This window comes from Bombus bifarius, unplaced genomic scaffold, assembly GCF_011952205.1.
Source record: "Bombus bifarius isolate JDL3187 unplaced genomic scaffold, Bbif_JDL3187 scf7180000008208, whole genome shotgun sequence".
NCBI classification, from domain to species: domain Eukaryota; kingdom Metazoa; phylum Arthropoda; class Insecta; order Hymenoptera; family Apidae; genus Bombus; species Bombus bifarius.
Window position 1 is genome coordinate 1179042 of NW_022884511.1, and position 18934 is coordinate 1197975.

The window sequence follows — 18934 nt, forward strand, 5'->3', positions numbered from 1 at the left end:
GGCGATAAGAATTTTTTGCTATTTTTATGATATAAAATCGTACGAAATATTTTAAATATGTATAAGGATATAAAAGATAAATGCGAAGAAAAAATTTTGCTCGTCGGCAATTCAATTTTTGTCATTTAATTGCAATAATATCCGACCTTATGCGCGGCCATGCAGGGAGATTCATTCCAACTAAAACGTGTGAAATCCAATTTACAGTAAAGCGTGATCCACGGTATGTTTTATGTATCTTACGATAAGAAACACGTGAAATAGTTTGACCTTCGCTGCTTCTGATCTGTACGCGATTGCATAATCTAAAATCGAAAAGATAAAATCTAATACCTCGTGATATAATTGCCGCGTATCATTTGAATGAAAACGAGGTACAATACGAATTAATAAATCACTATCTAAGAAATTGTGAAAGAAATTGACGGAGACGATTAAAAATATGAGATAGCAATTTGTAGAGTAAATTTGAAGCGTAAATACACTTTTTACTTCGAACATAGTTACGAAAAAAATATATTTGCTGTATTAATTTAACAACTAGTAAGTGATAATAGAATTTACGATTTAAATGTAAATTTTAAAAGCCATTATCTGCAATAAAATAGCTTATTAATCGATTACACAGAATAGTACGAATTATTGATAATTTCCATAAATCTAGTACGCATAGATTGCATCGATATAAATGACGTACAGAAAATACTAGTTGATTTACTTGTGTATTCGCTGTATATTAAAATATCAACGATGTCTAAGCGGTATTTTCCGTAAACGAGGACATACTGCGATCGTCCTGTTACGAGCGTTATACAGACACTTTCAAAGTTCAATATATTCCATTATAGCCGTTTTAATGCCAATTCAGTTGTGGGGCAGAACCTCGAAGAGATACAAACGCGATGAAGAAGTAAGAAGAATACAGAAAGGTTAAATAATTCAAATAAAATTATTATAATAATGGGATAGTCGAAGAGAGGAATAGCAGAGGAGATCGATCTTTGATTTCCGCGTAACATCCGGTCTAACGAGTATGTAGTTTTATTTACCCAATAAGAAAATATTACATACGTATATTATCCAGTCAAGTAGTGGTCCAGTCATGAGACTGATCGATTGATATGAAACAATACCCGGGGGAAGGAGCTCTCGATGGCAGCTAGGTGTGAGTCAACCATAAAGCGACGAGTGTGGGTTCTCTGATATATCTTAGCGTTTCCCACTACTCGATCGGTAGACGTAGGGCCGCGACCGATCGTGGTTGCGCCACCGCTACCGAGCTTGGATACACGCGGTATCGCTTAGCTGTCTCCGAGATAGCGAGAGTAGTGAGCTGTTTCAGCTCAAGCGGAATACAACTTCGCTGAACGAGACGAACCGAGCTTACAGTTTTTCATACTGGGTCCGTTTTTCATACGTAATAAATATAACGTTGAGGCACGATCGAAAGGTATTTTTATCAAGAGATTCGCGTTAAAATCGAGTGATAGAGTTGCGCTAGTGTTGCACGAGATAGTCGCTGAGACGAACATGCCGGGCAAGCAATTGCAAAATGGTACTTATGAGATCGATTACAAGCGAGCACCCGACCAAAAGACGCGCTGGGAAGCTCTCCGAGATTGCATTCACGATCCAGTCGAAGGCACTTACTGCGGCCACACGGGGAAGAAATGGGGTAATTATTCTCTTATAATTTAATAATTAGAGACCATTGGATGAATGGTATGTTTATATGAGCGCATGAATAGCATGTGCTTCGAGCTGCATAGACGCGTTTCGATCCTGTTGTGCTCTGTCGTTCTAATTCCAATTGATATTGTTATATTATTATATGTTAGTAACCTTTTAGTGGTAAATCATTTCTGAAATTCTTAACCCCTATGTCAGCGAGATAAGCGTGAAGTCAAGCTGAATGTTTAAATCAAGTACCGAGAATTAGGGCTTCCTTGACTTTGTTACATACCAACGGGATGAGTTCGTAGTATTCTCGGTGTTTCTCGTAATCCGACTGTCTTTCGCGCTTATTCAAAAGAGAAATTTAATGCATTTTATATAAATACGTACATTCGTATTTTGTTTTTGATACATTGTAAAATGTATCAGATTCATGCATCGTGTATGTGTGTGTGTGTGTGTGTGTGTGTGTTGTTTGCAATAATAAGACCGGAAATAAGTATCGGCGAGGTTAAGTCGGAATGAAAGAAACGATAGGATTCGCGTTAGCACGAACTAAATAAAAAGTTCGTAGATAGCTGAAAGACGTACTATATATAATAGTAACAGACTTAATTGTTATCAACGGTATTAAAACTCTCGACTGCTCTATATTAGTTACGATAAGAAAGTAGAAATTATATTAATCCGGCTTGTACTCTTATACAGATTCTTACACAAATTTTTAAAGCTTCGTTGAACTTCAATTCATTACTTTATCACAATGCTGAAAAACGCACTGCTAGTTTCGATAATGATCGATTTTGACACACATTTAGAATAGTTTAAATGTCTTTCTCCATTTTCTTCACTTTACTTTATTTGTTTCTAAACCGCTCCGATACGTTTATATAACTTCAAACTTTATTGCATTTCAGTCAGCGAAAACCAAGAAAAGAAAAATAGAACGAAGTAACACACAGACACGTTGAATTTTTATAACTATTACGAAAAATACACAATATTTTATACTGCATTCTTAATTCAATAATTGTTCGTTTTCTTAAATTATTTATATAGAAGATAAATCACAATCATTTTTTCGCTTACATTCCTGTACTTTTAAATGCCAATAGGTTAAAATAATTACACGGTACATAGCCACTAGCTACAACTTATCTTGTAGTGCCATCTGAGTAATATTCCCCTTTAATTACAGAATACCTAACGGTAGATAATTTATATATCTGGTGACATACGATAGTACATCGATAAATTCCTTCGATATTAAAAAAGAAAGTGGAAAGTTTCCACAGCGAGATTACGTAAATAATACACGAACTTTAAAACGTATTAACATAATATAGATGACTAGCAGCAACCAAGCATTTCTAAATTACATTTCAAACATTACCTGTATGTATGTACGTAATAAATTCAGGTTCACGAATACTAAGTTTCATATAAAGTTTATTTTAGAGCGTAATGGTAAGCAAAAATTTGAATTTTTATTGCGTTGAATAATTTCGGATCGTATATCAAATTTTCTCATACGCATGTTTTTATCGATCTACTATCGAATGAAATAAATCAAAACAATCAATCAACAAAAAAATGTATTTTTTTATAGATCTGATAGCAAAAAAGCAACCTTTTCCAGCATCAACTTCAAGTCCTGAATAGCTTATCGAGCAAAGAAACATGTGCATGCTGCTCCTGAATATATATTTAACCGAACACGTAATCAAAACAGCATTAGGAATAACTGCATATTGAAGTCTCAGTACCTGTTTGAAAAGTTACAACCGATTTATAGCATAATTTAGTCGTATAATTCCATTTAATTCAACATTAATGCAATAGTTATTTTCGTCTTTTAAAACTCAAGTAAAATGTCAATATTAGTGTTAAATATGCTAAAAATAATAGGTGTTCTGTGACGTGTATGCGTGTGTATATCGATGTTATATATTAAGTTTAAATCGAAGGTTTATATAATCTCTGCTATAAATCATTCGAAACCTACGCGAATTATCATCTACGTATATCTATAGGTATTAACCTTCGATATTGATACATACCATTCTACTTGTTTCGCGCGATAGAATTAGGTATAATTTTATCAAGATCGGTTTGTGTAAATTTATATTATTTTTATCAGCCTAGGTAGAACTCATGGATATTTATTTTTGTATAAAAATAATAAATAAAAGCTTGATGTACAAAATTTATTCAATAAGCTACAACAATAACATTTAAGAAGCTAATAAGCTTGGTGTATAAAGTTTATTAAAAACTACGCAGAATATTCCTCAATTTGGGAGATAATAAATTCCCCAATAAATTAAATAGAAAATATATAAGTAGGTATACTATAAAACTTGTTTCTTGGTTTTGTAACTTTCGGTGACGGGTAAGTGGATTTATCTTGAAAACATGTTTATACCTTTTACTTTTATCAGATTTTCTCTGTGTGGAAAAGAGAAAGAGAGAAGAAAGGAGAAAGTGAAAGAACAGGCGAGCGAGAGGAAGAAAGAATAAGATTTATTAGAGCGGAAGTAACTTCTGTCACGATTTATTGATATTAATGCTTCTAATCTCTTCTAATGCGGTAAGAGCATAAATGCGACATACTTATGATATCTGTTACAAAAAATCATATTGTAAAATAATTTATTTCCCAAATAAGATTTTGAAATTTATTTGCAAAGAATATCATCTTCAAATATATTTCTTACTGTATTCGAAATAATTATTTGATCTATTTTTTATTATTTTCATGTCAAATAAAGAATATTCGATCCTAATTCCTACTATTTCAAATATCTTGAAGCAATGATGTTTGAACCACAATCTTCCTGTTCTATCAGTGTATCAGATGTATAAATGAACAAGAAAAATAAAGGCCGAAGCAATTTGAATTTTAAACACTCGTATTTCATGTTGTTATCACGTATGCGTAAATAGCCACACGTGTTCCCAGTGTCGTTAAATTTTGCGACTCAGTCGACAAATAATAAATTGAGCCCTGGAAACGGAAAAAAAGATAGGAAGTTTTAACTACTGCAATTACTGCGAATTTACTTAGTTACTGTACGCGCAGACCCACTAGCGAACATGTTGACGAAAAAATATTCTTCATCCTCCCATTCAAAGCAGAAAATAAGAATTGCAAAACAGTACATTTGAAAGGCTATTTTTCTCGTGTGCCATTGTACGTAAGGCTAACATCAATTTTAACATCGATGTATTTTCTTACCTACATGTTACGTCTATCAATAAAATATAAAATTTGCGTAAAATACAAATTGCCTGGATATGGCAATATTTTTAACGATTAGTAAAACGTTGCAATCAGATTTTACCCATTTCGTGTCATTCAACCTAAACAAGAAACGTGTTTTGAATCTGTAAATGTTTCATTATATATGTGCAGTGTACACATACAATGATTATTCCGTTTCTTGTAGAACAGGTTGAACCACTGTGATAAATATGGATTTCTGAGCCTATAATTATTATATCTGCACTCGCCACACTATTTTCAGTATTATTCTACTTCACTTTAATTTCTGATATTTCATTTTAACAACAGAATGTTATTGAAACAATACTATATTAATTAAATATAGTTATTTTTATTTATAGCGATAAAATGTAATCAATTTAATTTCTGCCGTTTAATTAATATTCGAGTACTATCAAGTTTAATTATATATATATATATATATATATATATATGTTTATATATATATATATCGGAAATGAATATACGTTTAAAAATTATTCGCGATCAAGAACAGGAAGCAGAAGTAACCATTACAGTGGCGTATACCACTCTTAAAAAAGGAACTATATTTAGATCAGACTTTGGCACAGTGCCCACGCTTTAAATATTTTCCTTTCAATCGTTGAAATGGTGAAAATTTTCGAGGCCACGTGCTTTTATAACTATCGTGCATGGATTAAGGCTGTATTACGCAAAATGAAAAGCTAAAATTATTTGAAATAATTTGCATATTTCATTTATACAAGTTGCGTCTATTGCACCAAGTAACCTAGGACATAATGGTAAATTATTTTCACGTACAAAGTATTTAGTAATAAAGTGGAATAGAAATAGCTGAAACTTCTTCCTTAATTTATTGAGTACAATAATATAAAACAATCGTTTAGTTAACAGATCCATTTTCTATTTTATTCCAGCCATCACTGGAGCATTCTATGCTTGCTTCTTCAGCGTGTTGGCCTTGCTCTTTGCTATTTGCATGAAAGGACTGTTAGCTACACTAAGTTATGAAAAACCAAGGTGGATTCTGGAGGAAAGTATAATAGGAACCAATCCAGGTAAATTTATATATTCTCTACTATATATTTGAAAAAATATAAATATACTTCATAAAAGTGAAAATCAACTCGTTGTTCCTTATATCATGCTGGTCACTTGCATGAAAATCGAACACTAATTTCGATAATCAAAGATAGTAAGTACATGCACAACAAATGCATCGTATAAAATCGATCGTATGATATATTTAACTTTATGTTATTCACGTATAATTCAAAAAGCTAATGCTGACCTTGAAATTTCTATAAATTTCCCACTTACAAGAAAGTGATTACTAGCATAGTCTTCTCCATACGATATCACTTTTGCAAATAAATCTTTTTCATATCCTTAAAAATAACGGAGATGTTTAATTTACTCGTGCTTAGGTAGAATATCTTGTATAATTTGTTTTACTCACCATTTGAGAAAGTACCGCGAATACCATTATTATATAATGACTAACAATAGGATATCTTTAATTGTTCATAGGTCTAGGATTTCGGCCGATTTCCGAAAATACTGATGAAAGATCCTTAATTTGGTATAGTTCATCAGATCCCAACTCGGTGCAGAAGTGGACGGGCTTATTAGATAAATTTTTAGAAGGTAAATTATAACATATATCGATAGTAGAATGACTACATTAACCAATAATTTTGTTAGCTATATAATATATCGTATATGAAATTAAATACTTACATGTTAAAGAAATTATCACGATATTATCACGATTAATATTGTCCATTTTCCGTAGAATATATTAATTCGTCGACATTACCAAATGGCGGTAGAAATCAACAGATTTGTAATTATAACACACCAGTTAAGCCTGGGCATGTTTGTGCAGTTGATGTGAACAACTGGGGACCCTGCTCACCTAGTCAGCAATATGGTTTCAACAACTCAGCTCCTTGTGTCTTTATTAAATTAAATAGGGTATATTATGGTTCTATTACTTACTGATTCCATCAATAATACACTTTATTGGTCATGCAAAAAATAAAAATAATTTGAACGACTTTATCGAATTTAAATCATAATTAACGTAGAATTTTTATTTAGTATTATTTTACCATACTTATTGTAATGTTTGCCTGTATTTATCAACTAATTTATGAACATGTTACTTTTCAGATATACGGTTGGGTGCCAGAATATTATAACAACACCAAAGATTTACCGAGCGATATGCCACCAAGTCTTGTGCAACATATTAAATCAATCAACAGTTCATGGGTTAGTTAGTCGGTCAGTTAATTGTATCAGTTGATATTTAAAACACATTTCAAAAGTACTGCAAAAATGAATATATTTGAATATAGAACAAATTATATAAAATAAATATAGGCAGAGAAATGTATAAAGATAAAATTTGCCAATTAGTATAGCACTTTATACCTACTTCTTTTGTTCTTGCAGCTAAATACCGTGTGGGTATCTTGCGAAGGTGCATATCCTCATGATAATGAAATAATTGGTGAACTGAACTATTATCCCGAAAGTCACGGATTTCCAGGATATTACTATCCATACCAAAATATTCCTGGTTATTTAAGTCCTGTTGCTGCTGTGCATTTTCTTCGGCCAACAAGTAAGTAGATTGCAACTCTTTATTGTTTAAATACATTTTAGAAGGCATTTTCGATATGAAGTTTCAAATCTGCAACTCTTTATCGTTTAAACAGACCTCATTGTTGGATGAAATCTTCGAAATGAAATTCCAAACCTTGAAACCCTTTACTATCTAAATACGATTATGAAGTCCCAAACCTCTTTATCTTGTAAATACATGTCGAGGTGGATATTCAATACAAAGTTTCTAAATTTTGAAATCTTAACATTTCGTTAATTTTCGAAACATGTGAAAAGTGGTCGGCTTTCAGCTGATAAAATAAGATTACAAATCGTTCTCATATTTCATTAACTAGTTACTTACCTGTTGACCAACCTGCTTGTGTGTACGGTAAGCAAATGATACACTCCAGCTAAAACCAGTAAAATCCAGTGCATCGTGACATGAAAGGTGTCATCGGCCAAACAGTTTTAAAATTACGTACACATGTTGTCTCGTCTCGCAATTGACTTCATTAGTCAATACATCTTTGTACACAAGCAATACGGTGCATTAGAATTACATTTCCGAACAATGCACTGCAAGATTCTTACAAGATGTAATATTTTAAGCCTCAGATAACATAGCATGAAAACAAGAATAGAGATGTTTCAGAATTTCGAAACACTTCAAATTTGGGAAGCTCGAATCTAATAGTTTGATATATGAAGATATACATAACATATTATAAAGATTACAGGGGAAGAACTTAAAATATATTTATATAAATAGACTTAGTATATTTATCTACTGTGATCTTCGTATAGTACCCTTTTTCGAAAGACTTATTAAAAAATTGTCATTTACTTTTTCAGGAAATCAAATAATCAACGTGAAATGTCGAGCTTGGGCAAAGAATATAAAACATGATGCAACCAAAGATCAGCAACATGGCATGGTACATTTTGAACTTATGATCGACGAATGATCATACTTATATTTGTACAAAAAGCAAAATAAAATCATGCAGCAGCTGGAATGCAAGATGCTTACGTACGCTGTAAATTTGGAAAAACCAATCGATAAAATTTTGGTAAATTAGAAACATACATTGAAAAATTAGGATTTGTATGAATATAACAGGCGAGTAAGCAGCAATCAGAAAATGCTATTATATATATTTTGGATTGGCTATGCATCCATTTTGATTCCATGGTTATTTTCACTATTGAATATTGACGAATATGCTGCAAAATAAAATATTTATTAATCATCGACACTTATTATGATTATAAAGACGAAATTTAGATAAATCGTTATCGACACTATTTCATTAAACTAAAAGTTTCTTTTTTATATGAACTGTTTATATCTTAAGAGAGAATATATTATGTAGCTACTGGTACTTATTATAAATTAAATTAAATGGTTTTGAAAAAACAATTCTGCCACGAAATATAAAAAGAAAAGGAGAAATGTATTTAAAATACACCAGATTTGTGAGATTAATGAAATTGTTCTATACATTTAATGATGCTTATAACATTAATTATGCGAGTAAACATAAACGAACAAAGAAGAATGCATTGTATATACAGCGATTATATCTTTTACTTTTTTCATGGTTTACCATGGTAAATAGCAAGGCGTAAGAAAAATGCAAAGCAACATGTCATTACCTCGTTATATTTTCAATGTTGTTTATTTATATTGGCTCATGTACATAGACATAATATATATTGCAAATAAATAATTTTTAAGTATCTTTTCCATAATAAGTCAAAAAGAATTGCTTTTGCTATATTTGAATCTTCAGTTAATGTCAATCAAATTAAAAAATAAATTGGTACGAAATAAACAGTAATTTGAAATCAATTTTTTAATCTATGTAGAATGTTCTTTTGAGATACTATAAATAATTCCGTATATGAACAATAATATTTTTGCGAGTTCTCTTTATACTCAAACGTTTATGAATTTCTCTATAGTTTTCCCAGTAATATTTTTATTACAATTAAATAACAATATAAGATCTACAACAGTATCTAAAATATACCATTATCTTTTCTGCTAGAAATATAAGAAGTTAAAATTATCCTTTGCGATCTACTCAATATTTAAGAAGAGAGACCGATGGAAAATATCAAGATCTCGAAACTCTGTAACATTCAAATTAATTATTCAAATCATACTTAGATATATATAGGTACTTATTGAATATATGTACTTATGTCGTTTATAGCGTTTACTATACAGACTTGTTTAGGAAGTAGTTTTAAGCTAACAATAATAATGATGTATCTAACTATACATATAAATAAAAACAACTTTTGAAACTGAACAAATTCTGGATAATAACTATATGCTGAAACTGTGATGTTTTATTACACTTACAATTTTAAATTTTGTAATTTATTATATATAGCTAATACCATATTTGATAAAATAATGGTGAAAGAATATAAACTCATCATATTCAAACAAGGCACTTCAGAAATAAAAAAATAGTATTTCCTCTTCTATAAAATGGTACTTTATTTTTTGCATATAGTTGTAATATTTTCAAAATACGGAACTCACTTTAATTATCGGGTCTAATTATGATATACGTAATATATAACTATATAGTCTTATTTTGATAAATTCGTTCATAAATGTAGATTTAATTATGTAAATCATTCATTCGAGTATACGGTCCTGATTTTTAATCCAAAACATTTTCAAAAACAACTTATTCCCAATCCAACTGGGAAAATAAAAGAAAATAATAAATGAAATTTATACTTCTATGTACCGATTTCTTATAGATATATGTAAATTAATATAAATATATTTACAAACATTCATTTAAATGATATTCTTAAAAATATGCGTATGCCCATTTGACTATAAGTATTTATTTACACCATCCATATATTTACATGCATATGCCTATTTAGTTCATAATAATTAAAATGTTTAAAATGTTTTACGGAAGTTATATAAAAATTTCATACACAGAAAAAAACATTATCGACCCATTATTTTTAATGTAATGCTGTAGACAAATAATAACACATGCCAGTAATCTGTCACGATTAGAATGTCTATGGCAATAGTTTATTAACTCATTTTAATATTGAACAATAAATGCAGTAGTAAATTTAAATAGTCGCATTGCATGAATTACAAACATAAAAATATTGACATTAACTAAGATTGAAATAAAATTGAGTAAAATTTCATGTTTGTCATATCAATAAACAGATATTAAAGTCTTCTCTTTTCAAAAAGTATTTTTAGTAAGTGTTTAATATCATTGAGACAGATGACAAAAATCTATAGTTTAAAAGGAAAAAGTCTTATCTATAAAAATATATGTATACATATAATACATTTACATATTTCAGAAGCGAAAAAAATATATATGTATATATTTACAAAGATAAAATATATATTACGTGTTGTGTATATATATATATATATATTATCTTTGTTAGTTTATTTAAGAGATCTATTCTCAAGAGACATTAGTAGACGTGAATTTTCGCGACAAAAAATCTCCAAAATAATATCTATATAGCAGCCTAAATATAGTTTCTTAAGCAGTTAGTTTCCATTCAATATGTTAACAATTTAAGGCATATATATTCATCTGTTTTAAAACATCAAATATTTACCATTAATATTCTAGATATAACACAAATCTTCCATGAGATTCAATTGACACAAATTATCATTCAAACCAAAACTAATGCAAGTAGGTTGAAATTAAATTAAAATTTGGAATAAGCCAACATTCGTATTGATTAATCACAACTTAATTATACAACTGAAAATGTAACATAGAAATGATATATTATACTCAGGTTTAGCACTAAGTAAAGAACGATTGTCTATATTCATTATTAAAACATAACTTTAGAACACATAATCATTATTTATCAATAAAAGAAGCTTATTTTCATATATAATAAATATACTTTGTTTCTTCTTCATAAATACATTATTTTTAATATCCTCAACGAAGTAAACGTTATTTTAATCGTATGGTTTCTCGTAAATTCTTTATCCTGCTGAACCAAACGAGAAGTATAAAGTCGTAAAGTGATTTGGAATTTTGCATCTTTTTCTCAGTACGTAGAAATTGAATAGAAATTAGACTTTCGATAGTGCAAACATCAAAAGTCCTTTCAACTTTGTACTTGACAAAAGTTTCTTCCACACTTTGGCAGCGGTCATCGATATCTGACGGCTTCTAGAGTCGTTTGAAAAATGTTCAGCTATGTGGAAGAATAAAAAAACATGAGATTCGCATTGCATTTCTGTACGCTAACAAAGGAGAGACCAGAGAGATGTACTTAGGGGACATTAATCTATCATCATTTCGAAATGGACCACACCTATTTTATCGTGACGGCTGTGTTTTATGTTTTTCGCCCACGCCTTGCACTCTACGTTTATTAAAATCCCAGCTGCAACAAAATATTTTTTTCCATACAAAAATATTCAAAAAACTTTGTAGAAAGAAAATTATTTACTTCGCATGACTTTGTCCAGATTAATCGACTTAATTCTCTAATCATTTGAAAAGTCAAAGCATTAAAGGACTAAAGAGTCAAGACCGTCCAAAATTTTTGTCTATTTTTTTAACACTTACTGCGAGGTCGGACGAAGTGTATAGCTACCAGCGGACTGAGGTAACCCTCTGAATTTTCGAAAGGATAAAAGTAACCGGGAAATCCTCTTCGTGGGATATACTCAATTGGTCCTATATTTTCTTGATCTGCAGGATTCTCTCCTTCGCAAGATACCCAAATCGTGTCAAGATGACGAGTATTCTTTAATCCGGCGATATGCTCTCTGAGATCGACAGGCATGTTCTGTGGTAACGAATTGGTATCATTGTAGAATTCCGGTCTCCAAGCGTATATCTAGAAATATATATTTATACCTTAACCATAGAAGAGCAGGCTTTTTAAGGATACTATAAGTTAACGTGCTCCAAAAATGTTACCTTATTAAGCTTTAAGAATATACATGGTGCAGATTTATGATAATTATACTTGTTTTCTTTCGTACAAGGATACCAGTTTTTAACATCAACATCACAGACTTTACCAGGAGGTGGCGGTTGGTTGTAATCACATTTATTAATATTCGCACCAAGACCGGGAACTGAACCTGGCGTTATGTAATCTGAAAAATTATTACTGATCATAATTTCTTTGTTCTCTTACCTTGTAACATTTAATTATAAAATAAAATTATACAAGATGTTTCGTGTCACAATATTATTCTATATAATCATAAATTAAATATGAATCATATTAAATAAGAATATTATATTTCAATATTACCTTTCAGAAACGATTCTAGAGAATCAACCCAGAATTTAAAGTTCTCGCTATCGGTTCCTCTGTACCAAATTAAGGTACTTTCAACATTTTCGAGCGGTGGCTGTGGCCTAAATCCTAATCCTATAAATAAGGATGTACAGTAACGAACGTTCACGTGAACATCACAGGAGAAAAACCTGATAAGTACGTTTTTCTTGAGTTTTCTATTTCAAAACTTCAAAATATGTGAATTATCATGTTTTGTCCTGTACTTTCTATGTGTAAAAATATTCACATGCAATTATTTTGCTAAATGTGTGTTTACCAGGATTTGTTCCGATTATTGAACGTTCTAATTGCCACCTCGGTATCCTTGGATCTAACGTTTGAAAGAAACCCCAGAAGCAAATTGCAACCAATGCAGCCAGTACCCCGTAGAATGTCAAATAGAATAATCCTATTTTACCTGAAGAACAAAATTTAATTACTCATCAAGTTCAAACCACTAATTACAAGAAAAAGATATCAAATTTCATCATTGTCCATTGATGTCAGATTTTATTTATTTCATACTCGCCGAGCTTAGAAAAGGATTGAAAAATATCCAAGTAATTTCCAGGATTGAAGCGGAGCAATTAACGACACGGCACAGCGCTCAATCGTACTACATCCGAGTCTCATTTTCCATATTTCCGTTTTCAATTTATACACATTTCCGTTCAACTTTTGCATAGTTTCACATTACTATGTATCATTCACAGTAAAGTACAAATTGGATTTGTTAAATGTGATTCGCGTGTATCGAATCCTTCATAAACATGCGCATTGTCTGCAAATATTACGCGAATGCAACAATGTTTCTTCAGTTTTACGTACTGAGAATATAACTTGTATCTTTTTTATGTCTACATGTGGTCTATTTAATTCTACTTATACTTTTCCCATCTATATGCTTCTCATTTACCTACCATTTTCAAACTTCGATCTTCATTCCAATAAGTAACAGGAGCGATAAACTTTTAAAACATAACTTCAAATTTATATCGAGTAATAATAATTAGATAGCAGTTGTACGAACGCAGAAGGGTTAAGAAGTTCTTGGTACCAAAGCGCTACTCAAGAGGTCATTTTAGTGAAGAGTGGAATCCGAGAAGCGACCTTGCGAGACATTGAATCGGTACATAATTGAATTGTTCCACTTGACCACACGCTTGGATCTTCCTTTGAATTGAGGCAACGATTAATGTAATTAACCTATATTACACGGCGTACCACTACGCGCCGATTAATTCCATTAGATCTACCAGACGTCAGCATATTGTAAAAATCATAGCAATTGACTCTTGACGTCTTGCTCCTCGCGCAGATTCCCGAAACATATCTAACGAATTGACATGAAAAACATGTACGTGTGATCTATCTTGCTTACAATTGATTCTAAGTATACACAAGATACCAAAGTACAGCATATAAATCAAAATTCAAAGTATTATACAAAGACTGTAAATCGATGCCTCAGAAAGTTACATTTTATACTTCTTAAGGTAAAAAAAAGAAGAGGCTTAACTGTTCTCAAGGCATATTTGAATAAAATATTCATATTAATTTTATCTTTCATTCCTCACTGATTGATAAATGATAAACGAAAGTTCAACGTTCAAACATATTCATTTCAAAACACAAAACATTGTTCGTTATTTTTGTCTGACATTTTCATGCCATATCATCCCCTCTTTGTCCCTTCCCCTCCCCTTCGCCTTCTAAGTATTCATTACAATATTTCATAGGTGAAGCTAAACCCTACTTAGGTTCCATTTCTGTACTTACCCTGTGGTATATTATCTCCTTAACTAAAATGACGTTAAGTTTCATAAATATAAAACTTAAACAAATCATTATATCATATTTAGATTTTGGAGATAGAGGTAATAAATTTAGAACTGTTATTTCAGGAACCTACAAGAAAATCTCTTGAACAAAGAGCGGAACTGTTGCAGCGTCGAATTTGAAATTAATTTTCGAAATTTTCGGGAGAGCGATGATGAACGAAAGCTATGGTATGATATGGTCGCGTGGGTGTACCCTTCGGAATGGCCCTAAGTTACATAATGCCGTAATGCCTCCATTTAACGCCAATTGACCTCGTTGTACGCGTTTGCGCTAAAGGAAGTTGTAACAATTGCTATTCAGCCGAACAAACCGTTGTGTGCACCGCGAATTAGCCGCGCTTCGCGCTTCCGTCTTTTTCTCTCCCTTCCTTTTTTTTTTCTTGTCGTTACCTTTATTTTGGCCAAACCAATCAAGGTTACATGCGCGTGCTTAATCGTTATATTTGCTTTCCGTCCAGCTTAAGATATTCATAAGTCTACATTCTTCGTTAATTTGTTAAATTTAATTGGGACAATTCTATAAATTTAATTCCAGGAGTTCATTTTGATTTTAATGGACCTTTTTTAAAACACATAACTTTATGTTTTAATATCTTTTATTTATTTTTTATAATTAGTATGGGGAAGAGTACATTTATACTCTTTGTTATTTGCAAACAAATGAGAAACTTCAATTAAAATACCCATCTCTTTTCACCCGACTCTCTTGCATAATAGTTTACTAATTGTAATGATATTAGCGAATTGACAAATGGCAAGATATAAACTTTTCTTTTACAATTTTACAACGTTACATTAAATAAGATAATCGCACAATTTGCAATGTAAAATTTGTACTAATGACCTGCAAAATTTCACTAATAACGTTAGTTCAATTGTACAAGAGGACTCCGGCATATTATGATACATCGATACGTAGATACACAACAAAGTAAACATTCTAAGCGGTTGAAGAGAACTGAGGAAACAGTACAAGGGTATATAATATGACGGCGAGGCTAGTCTCAAGGCTCGGATAAATCGTAGGATATATTTTAACAGTGAATACAATTTGCAAGAAACTGCAATACAACGACAGGCTTCTGAGCTAATTAGACGAAAGAAGACGCAAACTCACGTTTCTCTTTCTAGCTTTCTATGCTTTTTGTGGGTCTTCTGTGTACTATCGAAACAACTGCAGACAAGTTATCGTAACATTCGTAACTCGATGCTCTACAGATCAGTTTTCAAGAGCCAGACACGCTACTGCTTGGTTGATTGAAATTATATATCTCTCTTATTAATAATATTTTGCTTCTCGCAACTCTGCTTCTCAACACTCAACGCAATTTATACATATAGATATATCGTTTTGTTATAAAATATTCGTACAACTAAAAGTACATTTTTCAATGATTTTATGAAATTCGTCTAACGATAGACAATGGCGTGTATATTTTTATATAGGGTGTAAATTTAACTAAATCTGCAGGTTGAAATAGCTTGTTAGGTACATGATATAATTTTCTATTAGTAAATAAGGTGAGAGGAAATTCAAATGCGATTTCTATATTGGAAACATCAAACGAATGTTAACAGATAATCTCATTATTTCGATATGGCGTCCAACATTGATATAGTGTGGCGTTCTGCCCCTTTGAAGGGTGTGTTTCCAACTGTTACCATGCCAACCTAATTGAAATATATGGTAACATCACATAAAACATCACATTCTATCATTTATAAAAAATAAAATTTGTAGCTTTTTTATGTTTTGTCCAATACAATTATTTGTAAAATAATTTTTTAAAGTTACATGGCGCAAAAACAAAAGTCATTTCTAAAATGTTAGATGATTAGTGTTATTATTAGAAATAAAACGTAATTAAAATACCACTTATTCTTTAGTGTGGAACAATGCATTCTAAATTTATAATTAAAATTGCCTACATATTCCTACGCGCACTTGTAATATTTTGAAATATTTATGTAAATGAATTTAATATGTTAAACACGTGATTACCAAAATTTATACTATAGTTTCTTCTGCCAGTGTTTCTTTTACCTTCGAACTTTTATTTCACATTCTTGTCGTTTTAAAAGATAAGAAATCGACACTAATTAAAACAGTAATTGAAAAATCAAATTAGCTTCAGTAAACCGAAGTCTACGGACAAAAATGATCCTTCGATCAATTAATAAATCCCAGTAAGTAAAACTGGTTGATTCTGCTATTCAGTTGATGTATTTGCACAAAATTTATAAAATATCTATGAAATTTATTTTCGGACTTCCGCCAGTCCGAAATTTGTTTTCGGGAGGAAAATATCCGAAAATAAAGTTTATAGTTATTTTATACGTTTTATAATTTCTATATATGAGAAAGAAAAATATATCTGTTGATCGAAGTGATCACAGTATAGCTTCTACCTGTTGTCTCTATTCACTTGCCTGAAAATTGACCAAAAAAGGTTAGTTCCTTTCTTCCTATTTCTTTTTTTTCATTCCTTTTTCCATGAAATAAGACCAATAAACATATGAGACTGTTTAGAAAATAACGTATACTTTTAGCATTATAGTTAACATCTTACGATGTTTACTCAAATAATGGAATGATATATGAAGTAAACAAGTTTTTTACATAAAATGACGAACATGTATAGTGCTTGTTGAAAATATTTTCTATCTTACTTTCTGAATTATTCTGCACATTTCTCTAGAGATGCGTTCACTTACATGTGCATTTATTAACACATATAGAAAATAATAAAATAATATTTCTAAATTATCTATATGTAGTGATTATAATTAAAGAAAAGGTAATTATATTCATCTATTCTTATGAATTGTAAAGTTACCGAAACAGAAAAAATATTGAAATGTTGACATTTTATCAAGGACTATATTGCCATGTACGCATACATTATTAAATATAAGAAATAAAGCCAACATTAAGATGAAATGATTTATCTTTGAAAAATCGATCGAAAAGGATCATTGCTCCGATTTCAATCCGAAATCAATAGAATACTCGATACAATTTCGATCGGCGATTAGATCGATCATCACAACTTACCCCAGCTACTGGCTGTTCTGCCGAAAAAGGCACCGGTCTCACGGTTGTAAATAAAGTTTTTTAATGACTGGCTGGTTGATATGCTCGGCGGTTTCAGATAGGGATTTGCCATCTCCGGGGTGACCATTTTCGAATCCTTGCTGACCATCGCGTTTTCAAATGAATTTTTTCTCTACTAGAAAGTTACACACTAACCACGTATTGAGATTTTCTTCGCGATTCTGGTATAACGAACGCACGACAAACAATCCACAGTTGTATGTGGAACAACACGACCAACAGCACTCTAGATTCGCTGCACCGAAACCGTGAGTTCCTCGAAGTCGGCTAACAGTTTCTCCGCCGCCGACAGTTGGTTGTCCAGCGCCACCAGGTTGACTAAACACGCTTCATCCGTGGAGGCTTCTTCTCTGTCTCGTTCCCTACTATTATTTTCTTGCCACTTTCTCTTTCTCTCTGCCCCTCCTTAAACCCCCACCATCGTCATCAAACCGTCCATTGCCATGACGTGTCAATCATGCACGTACATAAAATCGTCCTGGTAGTTGTTATCCATTGCCACAAGTGTGCTGGATCATGGTGTTGATGCGTATTAGATCATCTTATGGGAATTTTTTCACAAATATTAATTATCATTAGCCGAATCAAGCTTTATATACATTTCAGAAGAATCAACTTTTAATAATTTCCAAGTAATTTATAATTTTAACGCATAGGATACCATGGTTATGGTATAATGGTACGATGTTCCCTCGTGTGCCACGCCTATAACACAATCTCTTTGTCTCGGTGTATTCAGGTTAAAGTGAATTGAACAGGTTTTCGGCTGTTCAAACCGACGCATATGAAGATTTCAATGCTTGGTAGTAATCTAATGTTTGAATTATGGATGTATGGTATTTCCCTTGCATTTTAAGTCGTGCGTGATATTCTAATATTACTTCTAATCTTGTACATTTAAAGTATTAGTAAGAGAAAGGATATGTGAATTTAAGAAGGATAACGGAAATCAATTTTAGTAAATAATTGATATATCTGCATAATAACTTTTCAGTTTTATATAATAAGTCCCCAAAAATTATCAATTAGTATTTAAGTTAATATTAGTATTAATATTACTTAAAAATAAATGCAAAT

At 31.3% G+C, this 18934-nt stretch overlaps 2 protein-coding genes and 1 long non-coding RNA gene across 6 annotated transcripts; 1 reads left to right on the forward strand and 2 right to left on the reverse strand.

Annotated features, from left to right (window-relative positions):
• Window positions 1-1216: 1216 nt before the first annotated feature.
• Window positions 1217-8640, forward strand: LOC117210617 (sodium/potassium-transporting ATPase subunit beta-2-like). 4 transcript variants are annotated; one of them, XM_033453795.1, is made up of 9 exons: window positions 1217-1675; window positions 5689-5724; window positions 5860-6000; window positions 6135-6137; window positions 6473-6589; window positions 6738-6919; window positions 7118-7219; window positions 7403-7574; window positions 8411-8640. In XM_033453795.1, exons 1-9 carry the CDS (start codon window positions 1531-1533, stop codon window positions 8521-8523), a joined length of 1011 nt encoding a protein of 336 aa, XP_033309686.1. In that variant the 5' UTR covers window positions 1217-1530; the 3' UTR covers window positions 8524-8640. The 4 variants fall into 4 exon arrangements, with proteins under 4 accessions (XP_033309686.1, XP_033309687.1, XP_033309688.1 ...); XM_033453796.1 differs by lacking the exon at window positions 6135-6137 and having other exon boundaries at window positions 1219-1675; XM_033453797.1 differs by lacking the exon at window positions 5689-5724 and having other exon boundaries at window positions 1220-1675.
• On the reverse strand, window positions 4182-8414 carry LOC117210620. The gene is made up of 6 exons (XR_004488132.1): window positions 7920-8414; window positions 7386-7651; window positions 6683-7277; window positions 6402-6566; window positions 6234-6330; window positions 4182-4681 (listed from the first exon to the last, which is right to left on the reverse strand). It is a non-coding gene; the product is annotated as an uncharacterized LOC117210620 (long non-coding RNA).
• Window positions 8641-11353: 2713 nt separating the features above from the next.
• Window positions 11354-18208, reverse strand: LOC117210618 (sodium/potassium-transporting ATPase subunit beta-2-like). Its single transcript, XM_033453799.1, has 6 exons — window positions 17798-18208; window positions 13179-13319; window positions 12875-12994; window positions 12532-12713; window positions 12175-12448; window positions 11354-11989 (listed from the first exon to the last, which is right to left on the reverse strand). Exons 1-6 carry the CDS (start codon window positions 17943-17945, stop codon window positions 11886-11888), a joined length of 969 nt encoding a protein of 322 aa, XP_033309690.1. The 5' UTR covers window positions 17946-18208; the 3' UTR covers window positions 11354-11885.
• Window positions 18209-18934: the final 726 nt, after the last annotated feature.